This window comes from Salmo trutta, chromosome 10 (assembly GCF_901001165.1).
Source record: "Salmo trutta chromosome 10, fSalTru1.1, whole genome shotgun sequence".
NCBI lineage: Eukaryota > Metazoa > Chordata > Actinopteri > Salmoniformes > Salmonidae > Salmo > Salmo trutta.
Window position 1 is genome coordinate 1332870 of NC_042966.1, and position 24929 is coordinate 1357798.

Genomic DNA, 24929 nt, shown 5'->3' on the forward strand with positions numbered 1-24929 from the left:
TCTCGGAGCTAGCTTCATAAACATTTTTTTTAAATTCTGAAATTGATTGGAATAAATGACCAAACTATAAAACTAGCTAGCCAGCTAGTATGTGTAACTGCTGCTAGCTTGCTACGTTAGCTTGCTAGGTATATTAATAGCTTTAGGTTGGTTGTTACTCATTTCAACTTTAAGATTTCCACCAAGAACGTTGCCTCTCTGATCATCACTCCCCCTTGCTTGGGCAAGGACATTAAGATTGACTTTGAGTTTCCCTGTGTAATAATTTTTTCCACAACAACCAATCCCAAGAAAGGATAAGCTGGAGCTAGACGGACCATAGTGCCGCATTGTGGACAAGGACTCCCATTGTTAGGGCAGAGAGACATGTAGGCTATTTTATCAGTATTGCTGTGTTCAAAACAACTGGGAATTCTGAAAAATAAAGGTCAAATCATGGCATCAGTGATCTTCAGGTCGGAAAGTCAGACCTCTAGAAAGAGGCCCGAGTTCCCGAGTTGGAATTCTGAGCTGGATAACCTTTCAAATCGTTTTTTCCCAACCCAAGCAAATTGCTTTTAGAGTTCCCAGTTGTTTTGAATGCGGCATAGGCTATATCCATAATCTTTGGCGCAGTTCACATTTAAGCCAGTCAAAAGATACGCTGTGTGTTAAAAAGGGGGATTTTGTGGCGTTCATTGCCACAGTTAGAAACTGTACGGCACAAGTCTCAAAGAAATCTAAGAAACTGGACTGAAGAAAAGTTTTTGTGACTCAAGGATTTTACATCTGAAGACTTACAAGGGGTACTGGCGTTGGAAGACCGACCCTAACAGGTTCCCCTTGAGCCTGTGTAGGGATCACATCTGTTTAATTTTGTTTTATACAGAAAAGTTGTTTGATTTAGTTTAGTTTATTAATTTATTTATTGGTAGTTCTTATGTCTCAGGATCGGACCCTTTTTTTCAATTTCTGCCTAAAGTGACATGTAGCTCAGGCCCTGAAGCAAGGATATGCATATTCTTGGTACCATTTGAAGGGAAACACCTTTAAGTTTGTGGAAATTTGAAATGAGTTTCGAAGAATATAACACATTAGATCTGGTAAAAGATAATACAAAGAAAAAAACAACCGTTTTTTTGTATTTTTTTTGTACCATCATCTTTGAAATGCAAGAGAAAGGCCATAATGTATTATTCTAGCCCAGCTGCAATTTAGATTAATATACCATAGAAGAAGAAGTAGAAGTTCACCTCCAACGTCCAAAGGCGGAAGACTCTATTCCTGTAAATCCACCATGGCTACTCCCGCCTCCAGTAGTTGATCTAGAAGTATTGGAGAGACTACAGAAATATAGAGAGAGTGTTGATCCATCTGATTTGTTTAAGAGACGTCTGGATACTGTGCATCGGGATTTTATGGCCTTTTACACAGATGGTTCAAAAGATCCAAGGACAGGACGCACAGGGTCAGTATTTGAAGTGCAGGAACGTGGGTTCGCAATCAGGAAATGTAGTACAGATCATCTGGCTGTATATAGGGTGGAAATGATGTCCATACTGTTGGAAGTTAAGCCAGAAAGAGTAGTTATCTGCTCTGATTCATGTGCAGTGTTAAGGAGTCTCCAGTCCTTTATATCACGTAGCAGACAAGACCTGCTTTATGAGGTGCTACAAACCCATGGCAGGAGTAAACAAATGGGTATACAGATAATATTTACATGGGTCCCAGCTCATGTGGGAGTGGAGGGGAACGAGGCAGTTGATGTACTGGATAAACAAGCACTTAGTAGTGGGGATGTGATAGTTTCGATGAGCAAGGCAGAGGTAAAAAGCATGATATGGACAGTGATGGGGGAGAAATGGCAGGAGCAGTGGAATAGAGATACTAAGGGCAGGCATTTATTTCAAGTTCAGAGGAAAGTTGGGGAGGGGAGAATGACAGGAAGGGACAGAAGAGAGGAGGCTATATTTACAAGAGTAAGGGTGGGACACAGCCAGTTGAATAAGACCTTAAATGTGATAGGAAAGCATCCAACAGGAAAATGTGAGTATTGCCAGGAAACAGAGACAGTGGAGCATACAGTATATTTATACAGTATGGACATTGTTGGAGGGAAAGAGACAGGATGAGATCTAGTATGAGGGAGAAGGGGATACAAGAAATTCGTTTCAATAGTATATTGAGTAGAACGTCATTAGATATATTCTCTATTATTTTGTAACATTTTTTACGGGGCTGGCAGGTACTGTAGGATTTAGTTTCTCCGTCTCTGGCCCACACTCCAGTACAGTAGGTGGCGGTAATGCACCATAACGTTGGATGCCAACCCTCGATTAACCCCACGGAAGAAGAAGACAGACACTCTTTCCATTTCTGTAAATCTACTATGGCTACTCCCGCTTTCAGTAGTTGATCTAGAAGTGTTGGAGAGACTACAGAAAGATAGGGAGGCTGTTGATCCATCAGATTTGTTTAAGAGACGTCTAGATACTGTTTATCAGGATTTTATGGCCTTTTACACAGATGGTTCAAAAGATCCAAGGACAGGACGCACAGGGTCAGTATTTGAAGTGCAGGAACGTGGGTTCGCAATCAGGAAACCTATTACAGATCATCTGGCTGTATATACGGCTGAGATGATGGCCATACTGTTGGCCTTGCAGTGGGTGGAGGAAGTTAAACCAGAAAGAGTAGTTATTTGCTCATATTCATGTGCAGTGTTGATGGGTATCCAGTCATTTAGCTCACGTAGCAGACAATACCTGCTTTATGAGTTACTACAAACCCATGGCAAGATAAAATAAATGGGTATACAGATAAGATTTACTTGGGTCCCAGCCCATGTGGGGGTGAAGGGGAACGAGGCAGTTAATATACTGGCCAAACAAGCACCATTTCCCCTGAAAACCGGGTGCACCTGGTTGCAATTACCCCGCGGAGGGTGCATTTCACGATAGGGCCTGTTACGCAGGTGATGTTGTATTGACAGTTCTGGATTAAACACACACGGACAGAAGTAGCATCTAAAGTAGGATAAATAATTAATTCAACCCGCTAATTGAAATAAATGAGACAATTCTTTATTAATGAGCTGGAACGCGAATGGTGACAGCTGACACTACAAGCTAGCTAGTATTGTCTGAGAGAATGCCAACGAATACATTTTGTAGCCAGTACGTAGCTAACGTACTATGGCTAGATTAGCTATGCCAACGTTAACTTTTAGCAGGTAGCTAGCTAGAAGTTTTGGTAGCTTGACCAATGCACATCCATAGGCGTTCACTGGATCGTATCACTCAAATAACTCGCTAAATTGAAATGGATTATTATTTTAGCCAAATATAGTAGATGACTGTTTACAGATTGAAACCAGAGCCATATAGAGTCAGGGTGAATAGCTAGAATGAAATACTGGAATTCTGCCTCAGGATATAAACAGTGCGTGTTAGGTCATGGGTAAAGCATATTAGTGTTCTGTTAAGACATTTCTGGAGGAAAACTTGAAAAGGTTTGGAGTGAGATGGCTGGTGTCCCACAGGCAGCCCTGAATAGCTTTGGTACTGTGTAAAAAATAAGGGCAGTGCAGGTTTGTGTCCTTTCCTCTAACCCCTAGACCACATTTGCTCTATGTTTAGGTCTGTTTGGGCTGTGATGCATTGCTGAGGAGATGATGGAGCCAACAGAACATGCCACAGAAGCCGACCCTCTGAAGAGGGTTGAGGGGGTGGAGTGGCACCATCAGCTCAGACCAAGAAGAGTTTGGGTCTGGGCAAGTTGACCCACTGGAGGACGGCTGTCTTCTTCCTCTCCCTCTGCCTCATCATCGTCTTCACCTTCTCTTTCATCATCCCCAGTCCCATCCGGCCGCAATATCTCACCTGGAACCGCACCTTCCTCCAAGCAGGTGAGGAAGTGATACAGTAACACATTATACTTGAGAAGGAAAGTTGTGTCTTAACGCTTAACCTTTTTTTTCACTATGGGACGGTTTCCCAGACACTGATTAAGCTTTGTCCTGAACTAAAAAGTCTCTAAAGAGTTCAGTTGAAATAGCTTTTTAGTATAGGACCAGGTGTAACCGATGTGAAATGGCTAGTTAGTTAGCGGTGTGCGCGCTAATAGCATTTCAATCAGTGACGTCACTCGCTCTGAGACTTGGAAGTTGGGTTTCCCCTTGCGTTGCAAGGGCCGCGGCTTTTGTGGTGCGATGGGTAACGATGCTTCGTGGGGTGTCAGTTGTTGATGTGTGCAAGGGTCCCTGGTTCGAGCCCGGGTTGGGGCGAAGAGAGGGACGGAACCTACACTGTTACACAGGCTTAACCTGGGTCTGGGAAAACAGCCCAAGATGTAATGTTTGTAGATGTAAAATGTACTTCCCTTCTCTCCATCACAGCCACCTATGGTTTCCTGGCCATAGAGGACGCAAGCAAAGACAAAGTGATGGATGTGCTGTTTGTCCTGAAGGACTCGAAGAGCAGTCAGAACATCAGCTGTTTTGACGCAGGTACTAGGAATGCAGGTCTTACAGCAAAAGCTTCACACTTTACCTTATTAAAAGCATAATAATGAAGTGTATGTACAGTGCCTTCAGAAAGTATTCACACCGTCTGACTTTTCCACATATTGTTGTTACAGCCTGAATTTAAAATAGGACTAAACACAATACCCCATAATGTCAGTGGAAATGAAAAGCTGAAATGTATTGAGTCATAAGTACTCAACCCCATTGTTATGCAAGCCTAAATAAGTTCAGGAGTAAAAATGTGCTTAACAAGTCACGTAAGTTGAATGGACTCTGTGTGCAGTAATTGTGCTTAATATGGTTTTTGAATGACTACCTCATCTCTGTACCCCACACATTCAATTATCTGTAAGATCCCTCAGTTGAGCAGTGAATTTCAAGCACAGATTCAACCACAAAGACCAGGGAGGTTTTCCAATGCCTTTACAGAATAAAAATATTCCGAAACATGCAATAAGGCACTAAAGTCAAACTGCCAAAAATATGGCAAAGAAATGACCTTTATGTCCTGAATACAAAGTGTTGTTTGGGGCAAACGCATCACTGAGTACCACTCTTCATATTTTCAAGCATGGTGGTGGCTGCATCATGTTATGGGTATGCTTGTAATCGGCAAGGACTAGGGAGTTTTTTTAGGATAAAATACATGGAATAAAGCTAAGCACAGGCAAAATCCTAGAGGTAAACTTACTTCAGTCTGGTTTCCAACAGACACTGGGAGACAAATTCACCTTCCGGCAGGACAATGACTTAAAACACAAAACCTAACATATTCTGGAGTTGCTTACCAAGACGACATTGAATGTTCCTGACTGGCCTAGTTACAGTTTTGAGTTAAATCGGCTTAACTCTATGGCAAGACTTCAAATGGCTTTATAGCAATGATCAACAACCAACTTGACAGCTTGAAGAATTAAAAAAATAACGTGCAAATATTGTACAATCCAAGTGTGCAAAGCTCTGAGAGACTTACCCAGAAAGACTCACAGCTGTAATCGCTGCCAAAGGTGATTCTAACATGCATTGACTCAGGGGGTTGAATACTTATCTAATCAAGATATATTAGAATTTTATTTGTCGAATACATTTTCTTCCACTCTGACATATTGTGTTGATAGTTGACAACAAAAAAAGACAATTGAATCAATTTTTAATTCTACTTTGTAACACAATAAAATGGGGAAAATGTAAAGGCGTGTGAATACTTTCTGAAGGCACTGTAGCTTCTTTTGTAGAATGTTTTCACTGAGAGTCCAGTAAAAGATTCCAGCCAAAGATTTCTAGAAGACAGGCTAAATTAGTTTCCTCAATACAAAGATACCGTTACCTTTTTCCTACCCTAATGAATCTACCATAATTTTTCTACCCAATATCTTGTCTGCTGTGTTATTGTAAAAGCTGTAGTGTCTGAGATTCAGGTGTGCTTTTTACGTCTTCCAGGTCTAGACACACGTTGTGTGTTTGTGTCGGAGGTAGCCGGGACCAACGGCGAGACTCTGTGGGAGCGGCCCTTGGCCCCTGAGTTCCACTGGGCCCATTGTGGTCTGGACGGGCTGAGAGAGATGGACAGAGGCTGCCTGCTGTCCCATTCCAACCAGCTCACTGCTATCGACAAATACACTGGTGAGTGACTTAGACTCTCATTTACTCACCTCCATCTCTACTAAAGTCACACTTCAAGCAATCATACTTTCTCTCCTCACACCTCTCATACTGCACAAATATGTGCCTTCATATCCCACTTTTGCGTAGTTTGGTCAGTGTCTCACCACTATTTTGTAACCAGACTCACTTCAAAGAAAAGTGGGACAAACGGTCTTCCTACATATTTTTTTAAATGATTTCTAATGGAGGTGGGTTGTAGCTGTGAGTGCATTCTGAATACCTGGTATTTCTGTACAGGAATGGTGACGTGGTTGTGGCCCCAGCCTCCCAACCTGAGCAGCACCCTACCAGTCCTGTGTCCCAGACCTGGATGGGGACGCGTTCAGCGACGTGGCTCTGGTGGCCCCCAGCCCAACGCAGGTAAACCTGAAGGGCATCCTTGTGTCTTATGACACCTGCACTGACTAGGTTTATGTTTTCGGGTTCTGCTTTAAAACTGTACAATAATGTAAGAAAATGTGAGCTTTACATATAGAATGGCAGCCTCTGTGCCAGTAGCTTTAACAGAAGACCTCAAGTCAGTTTGTTCTATTATTATCATCCTTTGCTTTCTAGACACTGTTGGCGATCCTCTCAAGAAAGACGGGTGTCCAGATTGGCTCAGAGGTGGTTCTGGACACAGCTGAGAATGCCATGCATCTCCTCTACTCCACAGGGAAAGGCTCCCACTATGTACTGCTCCAAAAAGGTGAGCAAGCCGTCATTTACCAGAGCATGCTAGTGAACACAGTTCTTGATCTGCTGTTAGTATATCATTGAAAAGCCAATAACTCACTGACCAAACTATTGATCTCATAACATTCTATGTCATAGAACACATGGATTTCAGTCCTACTATATGTGACCTAGTGCACCGATCAGTGAGTTATCCCAGTACAGTGGTTCCTCAATTAAAAGTTTTGAGATTATGCTGCTGGACTTAGGTCATTTGTGGTTTAGTACGTTACCCTGAGTCACTGCTTCATTGCGCCAGACCACCGCAAGGGGGAGTTAAAGCACTGATTATGCTTTTGGGTCCCAAGGACTAATGTGTCTCTACCAGACAATGAATGGGCGATATAAACCAAGTAGAAATTGGTAATTGTGCACGACTTCAACATTGAATTTCAATTAACTGAATGATGAAGAATGTGATTGAATTTAGAACAATAGTGTAAGAATTGCTATTCCTCTGTCCTGCATGCACACCTGAAGAAATACACTTATTTTTTTGTTTACTTGGTCAGAAGAAGAAAGTTTTGGTTATCCTGACCTGGATGCCATGTATTATAGTTTCTAAAAGGAAAAATATTACCATCATCTCTTGCGCATGCCATTTTCCAGATTTGCCCTAATGAAAAATGTCCCTTAGATATTCATTTAGAATCCTCAAAATGTAATCAGGCTGCCTTTTGAGAATCTGTAGGCGAGCGAGTAAACTCCCACTGCCATCAATTCTACTTGTTAACATGCAGTCATTGGAAAATAAAATTGATGACCTACAATTATCCTACCAACGGGACATTAAGAACTGTAATATCTTATTTTTTACCAAGTCGTGGCTGAATGACGACACGGATAATATAGAGCTAGAGGGATTTTCAATGCACCGGCAGAACAGAGAAGCAACGTCTGGTAAGATAAGGGGTGGGGGTGTGTCTTGTAGTCAATAACAGCTAGTGCGCAATGTCTAATATTAAAGAAGTCTCGAGGTATTGCTTGCCTGAGGTAGAGTACCATATGATAATCTGTAGACCACAATATCTACCAAGTGAGTTCTCATCTATATTATTCGTAGCCGTCTATTTACCGCCACAGACCGATACTGGCACTAAGAGCACACTCAACCGACCTCTATAAGGCCATAAGCAAAGAAGAAAATGCTCACCCAGAAGCGGCGCTCCTAGTGCCCGGGGACTTTAATGCAGGCAAACTTAAATCAGTTTTATCAGATTTTTACCAGCATGTTTACGTGCAACCAGAGGGGAAAAAAAACTCTAGACCACCTTTACTCCACACACAGAGATGCAAACAAATCTCTCCCCCGCCCTCCATTTGGCAAATCTGACCATAATTCTATCCTCCTGATTCCTGCTTACAAGCAAAAACTACCAGTGACTCGCTCAATACGGAAGTGGTCAGATGACGTGGATGCTACACTACAGGACTGTTCTGATCCCCGACAACGATGAGACAGCCTATAGGGAGGAGGTCAGAACTGGCAGTGTGGTGCCAGGACGACAACCTCTCCCTCAATGTGAGCAAGACAAAGGAGCTGATCGTGGACTACGGGAAAAGGCGGGCCGAACGAGCCCCCACAAACATCAACGGGGCTGTAGTGGAGCGGGTCGAGAGTTTTAATAAGTTCCTTGGTGTCCACATCACCAACGATCTATCATGGTTCAAACACACCAAGACAGTCGTGAAGAAGACACGACAACACCTTTTCCCCCTCAGGAGACTGAAAAGATTTGGCATGGGTCCCCAGATCCTCAGTTATACAGCTACACCATCGAGAGCATCCTGAAGGGTTGTATCACCGCCTGGTATGGCAACTGCTCGGCATCTGACCGTAAGGCGCTAGAGGGTAGTGCGTACGGCCCAGTACATCACTGGGGCCAAGCTTCCTGCAATCCAGGGCCTATATAATAGAAGGTGTCAGAGGAAAGCCCATAAAATTGTCAGACTCCAGTCACCCATGTCATAGACTGTTTTCTCTGCTACTGCACGGCAAGCGGTACTGGAGCGCCAAGTCTAGGACCAAAAGGTTCCTCAACAGCTTCTACCCCAAGCCATAAGACTGATTAATCAAATGGCCACCGGACTATTACATTGACCCGCCCATTTGTTTTGTACACTGCTGCTACTCTCTGTTTATTATCTACGCATAGTCACTTCACCCCTACCTACATGTACAAATTACCTTTAACTTGTACCCCCGCACTTTTTATTATTCTTTAGTTTATTTGGTAAATATTTTCTTAACTCTTCTTGAACTGCACTGTTGGTTAAGGGCTTGTAAGTAAGCATTTCACGGTAAGGTCTACACTTGTTGTATTCGGCGTATGTGACAAATAACGTTTGATTTGAATTATTGGCAAAGAGCCATATAAATTGCAAAATAGTTGGGAAAAGATTTTCGATGGCACATGGTTTATGAATTGACACAATTTCCCGTTCCTCCTGAATGTGCTAACAGTCAAATGCATTCTCTCCGTCACGCACTTTAAACATTTGGATAATAAAGCATTTAAATGCTGACATTAGTTGGTTTTATTCATTCAGTAATTAAATCGCTTTAGCTGACATGTTGCGGATCATCTGATGAAGGTGCACATGGGCTTAATTATATAATGAATATGAATTCGGAGGGCAGGCGGCATTGGCGGAGATTCGGGCGGAGAGCGACCTGTGTAAATTATGAGCAAAAAATATTCAAGCGTATCAATGTGTAGGCATACTGTGTAATAAAATTGATAATTTTGTACTAAAAACGTGAATGTGTTTTTGCAGAGCATACAACCATGCCGACAACCATCCATGGAGATCAGTGGACAAAGGGCTGGACAACGGGCCGCACCGAAAAAACGCATCGATCCACACAATACCAACTGGGATGGATCCCGAGGCAAATGTGGCTTCTTCATCAACATCTCTATGCTTTCGTTAATAAAATGATAAAGAATACTCTCGCCAGCTTTGTTCCATGTCTGGGCCTGCAGGACGCAAAGTAAATGTTTGTCAGATGAATCATTGGATCGAAACTACAGAACATTACAAAAGAAGGGAACACACATACCACTCAAAAGTTTGGGGTCACTTAGAAATGTCCTTGTTTTCCATGAAAACACATGAAATATACAGTGGGGCAAAAAAGTATTTAGTCAGCCACCAATTGTGCAAGTTCTCCCACTTAAGATGAGAGGCCTGTCATTTTCATCATAGGTACACGTCAACTATGACAGACAAAATGAGGGAAAAAAATCCAGAAAATCACATTGTAGGATTTTTAATGAATTTATTTGCAAATTATGGTGGAAAATAAGTATTTGGTCACCTACAAACAAGCAAGATTTCTGGCTCTCACAGACCTGTAACTTCTTATTTTAAGAGGCTCCTCTGTCCTCCACTCGTTACCTGTATTAATGGCACCTGTTTGAACTTGTTATCAGTATAAAAGACACCTGTCCACAACCTTAAACAGTCACACTCCAAACTCCACTATGGCCAAGACCAAAGAGCTGTCAAAGGACACCAGAAACAAAATTGTAGACCTGCACCAGGCTGGGAAGACTGAATCTGCAATAGGTAAGCAGCTTGTTTTGAAGAAATCAACTGTGGGAGCAATTATTAGGAAATGGAAGACATACAAGACCACTGATAATCTCCCTCGATCTGGGGCTCCACGCAAGATCTCACCCCGTGGGGTCAAAATGATCACAAGAACGGTGAGCAAAAATCCCAGAAGCACACGGGGGGACCTAGTGAATGACCTGCAGAGAGCTGGGACCAAAGTAACAAAGCCTACCATCAGAAACACACTACGCCGCCAGGGACTCTAATCCTGCAGTGCCAGACGTGTCCTCCTGCTTAAGCCAGTACATGTCCAGGCCCATCTGAAGTTTGCTAGAGAGCATTTGGATGATCCAGAAGAGGATTGGGAGAATGTCACATGGTCAGATGAAACCAAAATATCACTTTTTGGTAAAAACTCAACTCGTCGTGTTTGGAGGACAAAGAATGCTGAGTTGCATCCAAAGAACACCATACCTACTGTGAAGCATGGGGGTGGAAACATCATGCTTTGGGGCTGTTTTTCTGCAAAGGGACCAGGACGACTGATTCGTGTAAAGGAAAGAATGAATGGGGCCATGTATCGTGAGATATTGAGTGAAAACCTCCTTCCATCAGCAAGGGCATTGAAGATGAAACGTGGCTGGGTCTTTCAGCATGACAATGATCCCAAACACACCGCCCGGGCAACGAAGGAGTGGCTTCGTAAGAAGCATTTCAAGGTCCTGGAGTGGCCTAGCCAGTCTCCAGATCTCAATCCCATAGAAAATCTTTGGAGGGAGTTGAAAGTCCGTGTTGCCCAGCGACAGCCCCAAAACATCACTGCTCTAGAGGAGATCTGCATGGAGGAATGGGCCAAAATACCAGCAACAGTGTGTGAAAACCTTGTGAAGACTTAAAGAAAACGTTTGACCTGTGTAATTGCCAACAAAGGGTATATAACAAAGTATTGAGAAACTTTTGTTATTGACCAAATACTTATTTTCCACCATAATTTGCAAATAAATTCATAAAAAATCCTACAATGTGATTTTCTGGATTTTTTTTCCTCATTTTGTCTGTCATAGTTGAAGTATACCTATGATGAAAATTACAGGCCTCATCTTTTTAAGTGGGAGAACTTGCACAATTGGTGGCTGACTAAATACTTTTTTGCCCCACTGTAGACAAGGTTAAAAATAATGATTTTTAATTGAAATATTAATTGTGTTCTTCAAACTTCGCTTTTGGTAAAGAATCTTCCATTTGCAGCAATTACAGCCTTGCAGACCTTTGGCATTCGAGTTGTCAATTTGTTGAGGTAATCTGAAGAGATTTCACCCCATGCTTCCTGAAGCACCTCCCACAAGTTGGATTGGCTTGATGGGCACTTCTTATGTACCATACGGTCAAGCTGCTCCCACAACAGCTCTATATGTTCGAGATCGGGTGACTGCTGGCTATTCCATTATAGACAGAATACCAGCTGACTGCTTCTAACCTTTTTTTTCTCTTTTCTTTTAAATTTCACCTTTATTTAACCAGGTAGGCTAGTTGAGAACAAGTTCTCATTTACAACTGCGACCTGGCCAAGAATAAAGCAAAGCAGTTCGACACATACAACAACACAGAGTTACACATGGAATAAACAAAACATAGTCAATAATACAGTAGAAAAAATCTATATACAGTGTGAGCAAATGAGGTAAGATAAGGGAGGTAAGGCAATACATAGGCCATGGTGGTGAAGTAATTACAATATACCAATTAAACACTGGAGTGATTGATGTGCTGAAGATGAATGTGCAAGTAGAGATACTGGGATGCAAAGGAGCAAAATAAATAAATACAGTATGGGGATGAGGTAGTTGGATGGGCTGTTTACAGATGGGCTATCTACAGGTGCAGTGATCTGTGAGCTGCTCTGACAGCTGGTGCTTAAAGCTAGTGAGGGAAATATGAGTCTCCAGCTTCAGTGATTTTTGCAGTTCGTTCCAGTCATTGGCAGCAGAGAACTGGAAGGAAAAGCGGCCAAAGGAGGAATTGGCTTTGGGGATGACTAGTGAGATATACTTGCTGGAGCGTGTGCTACGGGTGGGTGCTGCTATGGTGACCAGTGAGCTGAGATAAGGCATGGCTTTACCTAGCAGAGACTTGTAGATGACCTGGAGGCAGTGGGTTTGGCGACGAGTATGAAGCAAGGGCCAGCCAACGAGCGCGTGCAGGTCGCAATGGTGGGTAGTATATGGGGCTTTGGTGATAGACTGCATCCAATTTGTTGAGTAGAGTGTTGGAGGCTATTTTGTAAATGACATCGCTGAAGTCGAGGATCGGTAGGATAGACAGTTTTACGAGGTTATGTTTGGCAGCATGAGTGAAGGATGCTTTGTTGCGATATAGGAAGCCGATTCTAGATTTAATTTTGGATTGGAGATGCTTAATGTGAGTCTGGAAGGAGAGTTTACAGTCTAACCAGACACCTAGGTATTTGTAGTTGTCCACATATTCTAAGTCAGAACCGTCCAGAGTAGTGATGCTAAGTGGGCGGGCAACAAATCGGTTGAAGAGCATGCATTTAGTTTTACTAGCATTTAAAAGCAGTTGGAGGCAACGGAAGGACTGTTGTATGGCATTGAAGCTCATTTGGAGGTTTGTTAACACAAAATTAATGTCAAAACGTAGTTTTCGCTGCCCTACAGTATGTCATTATAAATGACATAGAATTAATCATTATCTGGATTGTTCTCTACAATATTATAACCTTAATATTCTTGCCTAACACTGTAAGGTCATATTTTATAGCTTAGCTAGCAGTGGAGGCTGCTGAGAGGAGAACGGTTCATAATAATGGCCTGAATGTAGAAAATGGAATGGCATCAAACACCTGGAAACCATGCGTGTCACGTCCTGGCCAGTATAAGGATTAATTGGTATTGTAGTTTGGTCAGGACGTGGCAGAGGGTATTTGTTTTATGTGGTTCAGGGTGGTGTTTTGGGAAAAGGGCGTTTGATTTAGTATTTCCGGGTTTTTTGGTTTATGATCTATGTTTAGGTAATTCTGTGTCTAGTCTAGGTAGTCTGTGTTTCTATGGTTGATTTATTGGGGTTGGGACTCTCAATTGAAGGCAGGTGTTTTCTCTTTGCCTTTGATTGAGAGTCCCATATATTAGGGTGTGTTTGTGTTTGGGATTTGTGGGAGATTGTTTTTGCATTGCGTGTTGTTGTGAGCCTGCAAAACTGTCATTTGTCGTGCTTATTGTTTTCTTGTTTTTCGTGTTCAACGTTCTTTAATAAATTAAGAAAATGAACGTCAACTCTACTGCGTATTGGTCCACACTATCAGACGACGATTTCGCTATATCATCGGATGATGAAGTGCGTGACAATGCGTTTGATTTATTTGTTACCATTCCACTGATTCCGCTATGGCTGCGTTAAAAAATAATAATAAATAAATACAAGCAGTGTATAAAATTAACGCCCCCCCCAAATGTGGGTAGATTTAGGTATAAGCAGATAAGAATGTCTATTTCACCAGCCACGTAGGCAGGTGGTCAATTTACAGGGCTCTACAGTGCGAGCATTACATTCACATTTGCAAATAAAAGTAGAGTTAAAAAGTCAAGTATCAGCACATGTGCGAGTTTTTATTTATAGCAGAAAAAATTATGTAGTAGTGGTTTTCAAAGTATTTCTGCCGTTTTGTTTCATGTCTGCTAATCGCAGAAAGAAATACAAATAATTTTTTCCCTTTTATTTTACAGTGCCTTGCAAAAGTATTCATCCCCCTTGGCGTTTTTCCTATGTTGTTGCATTACAGCCTGTAATTTAAATAGATTTTTATTTGGATTTCATGTAATGGACATACACAAAATAGTCAATTGGTTTAGTGAAATGAAGAAAAAAAAACTTTTTTCAAAAAACGATAAAAAATAATAAACAGAAAAGTGGTGTGTGCATATGTATTCACCCCCTTTGCTATGAAGCCCCTAAATAAGATCTGGTGCAACCAATTGCCTTCAGAAGTCACATAATTAGTTAAATAAAGTCCACCTGTGTGCAATCTAATTGTTACATGACCTCAGTATATATATACCTGTTCTGAAAGGCCCCAGAGTCTGCAACACCACTAAGCAAGGAGCACCACCAAGCAAGCGGCTCCATGAAGACCAAGGAGCACTCCATACAGATCAGGGACAAAGTTGTGGAGAAGTACAGATCAGGTTTGGGTTATAAAAAAATATCTGAAACTTTGTACATCCCACAGAGCACCATTAAATCCATTATTAAAAAATGTCAAGAATATGGCACCACAACAAACCTGCCAAGAGAGGGCCGTCTACCAAAGCTCACGGACCAGGCAAGGAGGGCATTAATCAGAGAGGCAACAAAGAGACCAAAAATAACCCTAAAGGAGCTGCAAAGCTCTACAGCGGAGACTGGGGTATCTGTCCGTAGGACCACTTTAAGTCGTACACTCCACAGAGCTGGGCTTTACGGAAGAGTGGCCAGAAAAAAGCCATTGCTTAAAGAAAAAAATAAGCAAACAAGTTTGGTGTTTTTAAAAGGCATGCGGGGGACTCCCCAAAAATATGGAAGAAGGTGCTCTGGTCATATGAGACAAATTTAGCTTTTTTGCCATCAAGGAAAACGCTATGTCTGGCACAAACCCAACACCTCTCATCACCCAGAGAACACCATCCCCACAGTGAAGCATGGTGGTGGCAGCATCATGCTGTGGGGATGTTTTTCATCGGCAGAGACTGGGAAACTGGTCAGAATTGAAGGAATGATGGGCCGCGCTAAATACAGGGATATTCTTGAGGGAAACCTGTTTCAGTCTTCCAGGGATTTGAGACTAGGACGGGGGTTCCCCTTCCAGCAGGACAATGACCCTAAGCATACTGCTAAAGCAACAATCAAGTGGTTTAAGGGGAAACATTTAAATGTCTTTCAATGGCCTAATCAAAGCCCAGAACTCAATCCTATTGAGAATCTGTGGTATGACTTAAAGATTGCTGTACATCAGCGGAACCAATCCCACTTGAAGGAGCTGGAGCAGTTTTTCCTTGAACAATGGGCAAAAAGCCCAGTGGCTATATGTGCCAAGCTTTTAGAGACATACCCCAAGAGACTTGCAGCTGTAAGTGCTGCAAAATGTGGCTCTACAAAGTATTGACTTTGGGGGGGTGAATAGTTATGCATGCTCAATGTTTTATTATTTTTTGTCTTATTTCTTGTTTGTTTCACACTAAAAAATATTTAGCATTTTCAAAGTGGTAGGCGTGTTGTGTAAATCAAATGATACAAATCCCCCAAAAATCTATGTTAGGTTGTAAGGCAACAAAATAGGAAAAAGGAGGGTGAATACTTTCGCAAGCCACTGTACCTCTAGAATGAAGCATCTGTATGCAGTGGTGGAAATAGAATTTGAAGGAGTGAAATAACCCCAAAAAACGACCTGACAAATGGAAAATGCAATGGGACAGAATTCTGGAGACCACAGGTAAAGTGAATACGTTTTGAGAGGGATAGTAGTATACAGTGCATTCCGAAAGTATTCAGACCCCTGACTTTATCCACATTTTGTTACGTCACAGCCTTATTCGAAAATGGATTACATTTTTTTCCCCCTCAATCTACACACAATAACCGAAAACGACAAAGCAAAAACAGGTTTTTAGAAATGTTAGCAAATTTACCAAAAACAAAAAACTGATATCACATTTACATAAGTATTGAGACCCTTTACTCAGTACTTCGTTGAAGCACCTTTGGCAGCGATTACAGCCTCGAGTCTTAGGTATGACGCTACAAGCTTGGCATTTGGGGAGTTTTTCCCATTCTTCTCTGTAGATCCTCTCAGGCTCTTGTCAAGTTGGATGGGGAGTGTCGCTGTACAGCTATTTTCAAGTCTCTCCAACGATGTTCGATCGGGGTCAAGTCCGGGCTGTGGCTGGGCCACTCAAGGACATTCAGAGGCTTGTCCCGAAGCCACTCCTATGTTGTCTTGGCTGTGTGCTTAGGGTCGTTTTCCTGTTGGAAGGTGAATCTTTGTCCCAGTCTGAAGTCCTGAGCGCTCTGGAGCAGGTTTCATCAAGGATCTCTCTGTACTTTGCTCCGTTCATCTTTCCCTTGATCTAGACTAGTCTCCCAGTCCCCGCCGCTGAAGAAAATCCTGATAGCATGATGCCGCCAACACCATGCTTCACCGTAGGGATGGTGCAAGGTTTCCTCCAGACGTGACACTTGGCATTTTGGGCCAAAGAGTTCAATCTTGGTTTCATCAGACCAAAGAATCTTGTTTCTCATGGTCTGAGAGTCCTTTGGGTGCCTTTTGGCAAACTCCAAGCGGGCTGTCATGTGCCTTTTACTGAGGAGTGGCTTTTGTCTGGCCACTCTACCATAAATGCCTGATTGTTGGAGTGCTGCAGAGATGGTTGTCTTTCTGGAAACTTCTCCCATCTCCACAGAGGAACTCTGGAGCTCTGTCAGAGTGACCATCGGGTTCTCTGTCACTTCCCTGACTAGGGCCCTTGTCGTGGAAAATTGCAAGATTACGTTATAATGCTTGTATTGTATTATAATGGTATAATAGAGTATTCTGTTAACTATTGTGTGTGTGTTCTACTGAGGATGGACCTCTGAGATAGCACTGACAGAGGAGATTTACGATGTCTTTGGATAATAAATCCTAAAGAGCATTCCAGATAACATGAGCTAATGGTTCTGTTCTATACCGTACCAGGGAGAGACGGTTCCAGTTTGGAGTAGGAGGTCCAGACACTGGTCTATACAATGAAAACTGTTGACACAGCAGTTGCTGTCTGCTATGTTTTATAGATATCTTTCATACAAAACTTAACCTTGTGACTCATTCTATGTATCTGTGGTTCGTCATGTACGTTGAGAGGGGTGTATCTTGGCTATAAAAGATCTTTGTACTTTTGTGTAGACACTTTTCAATGGTTCATTAGAGATAGAGCATCATTGAAAGTCAAGGGCTTTTGCAAACTTATTATTAAAGATGTAGTTTAAGTATTACTTTGACTGGTGTGTGAAGTTTAACTCTCCTCATTTGGTAATGCAGAAATTAGCCACCACACCCTTCTCCCCCGATTGCTCAGTTTGGCCGGGCGGCCAGCTCTAGGGAGAGTCTTGATGGTTCCAAACTTCTTCCATTTAAGAATGATGGAGGCCACTGTGTTCTTGGGGACACATTATGCACCTGAGCTCAATTTCGAGTCTTATAGCAGACTGTCTGAATACATTTGTAAATAAGATATTTCTGTTTAAAAATGAATACATTTAAAAAAATGTCTTAACCTGTTTTTGCTTTGTCATTATGGGGTATTGTGTGGAGATTGATTTAACGATGTGGGAAAAGTCAAGGGGTCTGAATACTTTCCGAATGCACTGTATATGAAATCTGGATTCAGCATGACAATCTAATAGGGCACGTTCAGTACGGGACTTTACATTGGTGTTTGGCCTATCATTTCAAACATAACCATTGCAGAATTATTTGTAACCAGATTGTACTTTTTTAGAATCATATGACAGAGCCAAGAAAGCAAACTGGGTAGATTTGGCCACATAATTTCCCAAAAAATAAAAACCTCCCACTTTCGAGACTATCAAAGTCATGGTAATACCGATAATCTAGCAGTTAACATTACGGTGTCCTAGCAGGCCGCGTTTAATTTATGTCTGTTGCCATTGCATTGTTTGTTTGTATGTCCTTCGGTCAAAAATGCAGAGGCAGAGCAGAGAAAGGAGACAGACAGTGAAAGTAAGCACAAGTGTAGGCTGTTTCTTGATCTATACTGAAAACACCTGTTTTGTTCAATTATGGTGTGGACATTGAAAAAGCAATACATGTTTGATTAATTGCATAATAAAGATGTATTCCATTTAAAAAAATAATTCATAGATTTACACTTTTTTTCCCTAAGATCTCCATTGTTGTTGCTATATTTATAGATTATCATTGCCGGCAAAAATCCATGGATGCTAAAGGAGTCGACACTGACCCATGTGACTGGTATAAGAGGTTCTACAAATCACTGTGCCACATTTCCTAAAAATCCTGAAGCTAATTGGTTAAGGATTTCTGAAGTATTGATAACACAAATTTACTGTGGGTTGACTGGTTTAGTACAGTATAAGGTAATGTGTGCACTGTTCAACCATACTGTTACACATCGTTCAGCATTCAAAAAGCAAAACCACGGGATATTATGTTACATAATGTAATTTGCTCACATGTACACAACTGATTTTCAAGAATTACATTTTTTTCTTAAAGGGGTCACTGGGTTCAAAGTGTTAAAGACAATTTAGAGCGGGGCTTGCTTTCAACCAAATTTCAACTATTGCTGGTACAATACAGTACGTAAGCATTAGTGGAGAAATATTTGCCGTATTCTCAGCTAAAAATGACTTTGGCCTTATTTAGTCAAGCAAATAGACCATGGTAGCCATACAAAGGCAAACTCTTTAGTCAGCAGAGTTAATATTCAAACATCTGATTTCTCTTAGAGATTATTGACCTAGTTTGACCCATTACGAAATTAGTTATTAGTATTTGACAAACTGTTAGAAATTGTACATAATCCAAATTCAAATCCTGCAAGATAATTGGTCTGTGATAACTACGTCAACATTTCGCTTTTTTTTTTCAGGTACTGTACTATGGTCTGTCAAGTAAATGTTTATTTTACCTATTTGCCCCCAGGTTCAGAAATGGGAAGACCAGAGGGAGGAGTGGACTTTCCCAGGGAAAATCTGAGAGGCATCTCCAAAGAACTCCTCTTTATGGCAATGTTTGGATGAGTTGTAGAAATCCAGGTTGGTCCTCCAATACCTTTTCTCCAAGTACTGCTCCTCTAGAATGTGAGCAGAGTATAACTGAATACCATAGTCATTCCTTATCAAAGAGAATAATTGTATTGTAGATTCTGCATTAAAGTGTCTCAAGCAATATTTATCGAACTGAAGAGTCCCTCTTGTTTTTTTTGTATTGAAGAGAAGTAGTATTAGACCACACCAAGACCAACTCTGTCACTTGGTTTTTCAATTATTTAATTCATTAAAATGTACCTACATGAAATATACACGTATTTTAACAAGATTAAAAAAATAAAATATTTCAAAACAGAATGTCACATCAAGTAATAACCATCATCACTCAAAGCATGACTGAGGTGCAGTGTGAAGCCTATACCTGTAGACTGACATTTGAAAATCAAATACATAAAACAGCATTTAAAAAAAAAATGCAACTCCTCTGTCATATACAGTATAAGGGTATAAAGTAAGAAATAGGCTATATTGTGGCTCAACCATGGTAACTTGTCCATGCAACAAATACTACTGGGTATAGGAATAAAACGGCAACTGGATTATACTCAAACATTTACTCAAACATTCAAGATAAAACAAGATTTCATCAAATAGCCATCCCTTTTATAGATCACATCTTCCCTATTTGAGGTATGGTTTCAGTGTTTGCATATTAAATATTAAGTTGTTTCTGGTTACATATTCTTAGGTGTTTTTCAACCAAAAGTCAACATGTTGTTCACACAATAATGTATATATTGGTAATATATCTCCAATTAAACTTTTGGTATTACTTATATTTGACAATTTTGGCAAACAAATGGGTGTCTCAAAAAATATTTTCACATCAAACAACTTCAATAAAGGTCACTTATTTTTCAAATAAGTTTTTCTAATAACTGTGTGTGTGTGTATATATATATATATATATATATATATATATATATGTATATGTATATATATATATATATATATATATATATATACACATATACATATATGTTCACCAATATATTCATTAATCCAAAATATTATATATGAATATATTCAGTGCTGTAAAATGTACATCTAAGAAGCAAGTGCACTGTTTCTGTGTTAAAGGCCCAGTGCAGTCAAAATTTGTTTTCCCTGTGTTTTATATCATATTGTACAACAGTTGATGAAACTAACACTGTAAGTATGAAAAAATGTGATCGGTGTCATTTCCTGATAGGTCCTTCTAATCAGCAGGTTTGCATGGGCGGGATTTTTGGCTTTCCATGGTGATATCACCAGGCGGTAAATTGGTTAATAGACCAATAACAAAGAGTTCCAAACCACTCTGCCAATAACAGCCAATAACAGCTAGTTTTCAGTTTCCTCCTCCCTACTCAAACCACTCCCATACAGTCGTAGGAACATTCTTGCTTGAGAAATAGTTATTTGCTAAAAATATTCTTTTTCCCATTTTAACATAATTCTATTATAGTAAGGTACTTACTTACCTAGAAATTATTTCAAATTGATATAAAACATCTGCATTGGGCCTTCAGGCAAATGGAGTGGTCTTGCATGGCTCAACTGTATCAGACCTATTGCTTCAATGTGACCAATATTATGCTTGATTCAACTTTATGGAAAAGACAGTCAAATTCTCCACCCTTTGTATTAAAACCCCATCTGCCACAGAATGCACCTAGATAAAACAGACATGAGAAAATCTTAACAGGTTTACTGCATAGCATTCATATGTGTTGGTGCACTTTGCAGGTGCATTACTACATTTTCATGTGTTATGCCACTAGGCTAGGGGCTATCAAACTTATAGCCCACTAGGCTTTTCATCTACTAAGAGTGTACTTGTTGCCACTGAGTTCATATTTGAGTATCTGTGCATCAGGAGAATGCAGCACAGCACCACGAGAAGCAGCGACAGATAGGAGTCGTAATAGAACTAGGCACAAAGATGGCCGATATAGCAGCCTTATATAGGTTCACCCTGACACTGTGAAAAGGACAATCAAAACAGGTGCTACTACAAAGGTTCTATACATGTGATGTAGTATTACACAGGTACCGTACTCTTCATCTGATGTAGTACTACACAGGTATTATGTGATGTAGTAATACTACACAGGTACTATTAATCTGATGAAACGTAGGAGTCTAGAGAGAAAGAGTGGCAAGAAAACCAATCCAATCAGAAAATGGAAGGCTGATCCTGTGGCCAGATGGATACAAACAAAATGTGTTCTGTACAAGCTCTGTCCTCTTCTAAAGTAGACCCACCTTACACACAAGGGCTGTCACTAGGCAACACTTCCCTACAGTGTAATTACTGATGGAGGGCAATGGAAATGGTTATTTTCAGCTGGTCAAGGCTTTGTGTTAAAAGTCCCCCGAGTGGGATAGTGCAGATTGCCAGTAAACCGTCATCCTTTCATTTCTGTTCCTTCCATTTGACCAGTGGGACTCCATCAACGTCTATCTGTCCGATCATCTGCCTGTCAGTCCATCTGTCAGTACCTCCTTTTCCCGAGCTTCCCAGTGTCTGTCATGCAGGTTTTAGGCCGAAGCGCTGCAAGATTAGAAACCAAATATGGCTTTGGTTCATTAGTGTCCAAAAAAATGAAGGCTGCTTCACACACAAAAATAGACAAAACATCAGAAATTCAAATGTTCTGTTTTAAAAAAAATGTATTTTTCCCGCTTGTTTTCAGCAGGCAGAGGGGAAATTCACACAAATGTTTGTGTCTTTGATATGTTTAAAAGACACTGAAACATTTGGGTTAATAATAGTGTGGATATATCAGCTCTGAAATACCAATATTGATAATGTAGCTTTTAGTTTCATTTGCTTCTCACTGATTATTGTATTATACCTGGTATTTTTAAATGTATACAGTATATACTGAACAAAGACATTCTGGCTGAATTGCATTGCTTACCTGGATCAGCTGTTTGTTTCTTCTTGTGGTGATGGACTATCTCGTTCTCATTGGTCATCTTCACATCTTGGTCCTCCACATAATTGCTGCAAAACAACACAAGGAGGGGAAAACACACCAGTTTCACTTGAGTCTCTGCATAATCTGGCCAGGTATATGAAAGGCTGGAGCATGGGAGCTGCGGATAACACACAAACTAAGGACGGACTGACTGACGGCAACAAAGCTTGACGCAAGCAGGTCCAAGTCTTGTGTCTCACAATGAAGTTACAGAAAGGTGGAGAGACAAGAGACATGGGTGACAAGGGACTAGGTCTGTTTGGAACTACTGTCGAAGGACTTGGCATCACAAGCCAAGCTGTGGGTTGGAGGTGGGTTGACTGGGGTGACTTGAACACAACTTTTTATAACATGACTACCACGGGGCTAACAAGGCTAATGAGGGACTCTGTTACTCACTGTTTCAGATCGCGATGTCTGCTACCGCGGGGGCTGGAGTAGAGAGAGCACATCTCCGTTGAACACGAGTCACAAAGAGGTAGACTTCAGTGCCAATTACACACTGTTATAACTGATAGGAATGTCTGTCCTTGAAAATACAGAGTTTCTCCCACTATGGTAGCCACGGTCTCCTGCCATTTGAAAAACTCACATCATGTGAATATGGTAAATGACTTCACATACTCATGTTGACAGCAGCTAGATAGAAGAACCAATAAGCATGTGTGCAAGTTGATGGACAAGCAGCCAAACCTATCCGCACATGTGTGAATTTTGATGGACAGGGAAATAATTTGCTTATATCAGGCTGCAGCAGCCAATCCCATGCTGGGTTACCTGATGACAGTGTTCCTTTCACGGTGGGCAATGTGGGCCTTGTCGGTGAAGAGGATGGTGTGGTAGGGCACCGCCGGGTCACAGGTGGGCAGGATGCCCCGCGCCGCCTGGCTCACACTGTCCAAGATGCCGTTATACACCAGGAGGTCATCTACTAGCAGCTACACAAGGAAGGCTTACTGTAGTCATTCATTTATTACCCCTTATTTAAGCCCAGAAAGTTTAACAGAGAACAGACTCTTGTTTACAGCAATGTGTATATAGATATGTGTTGATGTGTGTATAGAGTGCATTTGGAAAATATTCAGACCCCTTGACTTTTTCCACATTTTGTTACGTTACTGCCTTATTCTAAAATGTATTAAATTGTTTTTTTCCCCCTCATCAATCTACACACAATACCCCATAATGACATACCAAAAATTAGAACGTTTTGCTAATTTATAAAAAATACAAAACTGAAATATCACATTTACATAAGTATTCAGACCCTTTACTAAGTACTTTGTTGAAGCACCTTTGGCATGGATTACAGCCTCGAGTCTTCTTACCACCCTGCATCCCACTGCTGGCTTGCTTCTGAAGCTAAGCAGGGTTGGTCCTGGTTGGTCCCTGGATGAGACCAGATGCTGCTGGAAGTGGATATGGAGGGCCAGTAGGAGGCACCTTTTCCTCTGCTCTAAAAAAATATCAAAATACCCCAGGGCAGTGATTGGGGACATTGCCCTGTGTAGGGTGCTGTCTTTCGGATGGGAAGTTAAATGGGTGTCCTGACTCTCTGTGGTCACTAAAGATCCCATGGCACTTATTGTAAGATTAGGGGTGTTAACCCTGGTATCCTGGCTAAATTCCCAATCTGGTCACCTAATCATCCCCAGCTTACAATTGGCTCATTCCTCTCCCCTGTAACTATTCCCCAGGTTGTTGCTGTAAATGAGAATGTGTTCTCAGTCAACTTACCTGGTAAAATAAGGGTAAAAAAAAATAGCTTGGTTGGCACACCTGTATTTGGGGAGTTTCTCCCATTCCTCTCTGCAGATCCTCTCAAGCTCTGTCAGGTTGGATGAGCGTCACTGCACAGCTATTTTCAGGTCTCTCCATAGATGTTAGATCGGGTTCAAGTCTGGGCTCTGGCTGAGCCACTCAAGGACATGAACCTTCACCCCAGTCAGATCCTAAACACTCTGGAGCAGGTTTTCATCAAGTATCTCTCTGTACTTTGCGACGTTCATCTTTCCCTCGATCCTGACTAGGCTCCCAGTCCCTGCCGCTGAAAAACAACCCCACAGCATGATGCTGCCACCACCATGCTTCACCGTAGGGATGGTGCCACGTTTCCTCCAGACGTGACGCTTGGCATTCAGGCCAAAGAATTCAACTTGATTTCATCAGACCAGAGAATCTTGTTTCTCATGGTATTAGAGTCTTTAGGTGCCTTTTGGCAAACTCCAAGCGGGCTGTCATGTGCCTTTAGCTGAGGAGTGGCTTCCGTCTGGCCACTCTACCTTAAAGGCCTGATTGGTAGAGATCTGCAGAGATGGTTGTCGTTCTGGAAATTTCTCCCATCTCCACAGAGGAACTCTAGAGCTATGTCAGAGTGACTATCGGGTTCTTGGTCACCTCCCTGACCAAGGCCCTTCTCCCCCGATTGCTGAGTTTGGCCGGGCGGCCAGCTCTAGGAAGCGTCTTGGTGGTTCCAAACTTCTTCCATTTAAGAATGATAGAGGCCGCTGTGTAATTGGGGACATTCAATACTGCAGAAATATTTTGGTACCCTTCCCCAGGTCTGTGCCTAGAAACAATCCTGTCTCTGAGCTCTACGGACAATTCCTTCGATCTCCTGGCTTGGTTTTTGCTCTGACATGCACTGTCAACTGCAGGACCTTAAATAGACAGGTGTG

At 41.5% G+C, this 24929-nt stretch overlaps 2 protein-coding genes across 6 annotated transcripts in view; one reads left to right on the plus strand and one right to left on the minus strand.

Moving 5' to 3' along the window:
• The first annotated feature begins 1429 nt into the window (after positions 1-1429).
• LOC115200937 (protein FAM234A-like) lies at positions 1430-19405 on the plus strand. 3 transcript variants are annotated; one of them, XM_029764064.1, is made up of 7 exons: positions 1430-1447; positions 3618-3886; positions 4376-4486; positions 5945-6127; positions 6407-6529; positions 6725-6857; positions 9662-9835. In XM_029764064.1, the coding sequence occupies exons 3-6, from the start codon at positions 4423-4425 to the stop codon at positions 6793-6795; spliced, it is 441 nt and encodes a 146-aa protein (XP_029619924.1). In that variant the 5' UTR covers positions 1430-1447; positions 3618-3886; positions 4376-4422; the 3' UTR covers positions 6796-6857; positions 9662-9835. The 3 variants fall into 3 exon arrangements, with proteins under 3 accessions (XP_029619924.1, XP_029619925.1, XP_029619922.1); XM_029764065.1 differs by lacking the exons at positions 1430-1447; positions 9662-9835 and adding exons at positions 2346-2539; positions 19158-19405; XM_029764062.1 differs by lacking the exon at positions 1430-1447 and adding an exon at positions 2346-2539.
• Positions 19406-20386: 981 nt separating this feature from the next.
• The window catches only part of LOC115200938 (protein KIAA0556), a 41327-nt gene continuing 36784 nt past the window's right edge, over positions 20387-24929 (minus strand). For 2 of the 3 annotated variants that reach the window (XM_029764067.1, XM_029764066.1), the window contains exons 23-26: positions 23029-23189; positions 22651-22683; positions 22192-22277; positions 20387-21821 (exon numbers count right to left, since the gene is read on the minus strand). In XM_029764067.1, coding sequence (XP_029619927.1) covers positions 21763-21821; positions 22192-22277; positions 22651-22683; positions 23029-23189 — 339 coding nt within the window. In that variant the 3' untranslated portion in view covers positions 20387-21762. The remainder of the gene's footprint in view (positions 21822-22191; positions 22278-22650; positions 22684-23028; positions 23190-24929) is intronic. The other variant, XM_029764068.1, reaches the window with a different exon arrangement.

Excerpts from the sequence above, each read along its gene's own strand:
- LOC115200937 (XM_029764064.1), top strand. The coding sequence starts at position 4,423 with ATGGATGTGCTGTTTGTCCTGAAGGACTCGAAGAGCAGTCAGAACATC. Across the intron at positions 4,487-5,944 it reads CATCAGCTGTTTTGACGCAG|GTCTAGACACACGTTGTGTG; the intron begins GTACTAGGAATG and ends TACGTCTTCCAG. Across the intron at positions 6,128-6,406 it reads TGCTATCGACAAATACACTG|GAATGGTGACGTGGTTGTGG; the intron begins GTGAGTGACTTA and ends ATTTCTGTACAG.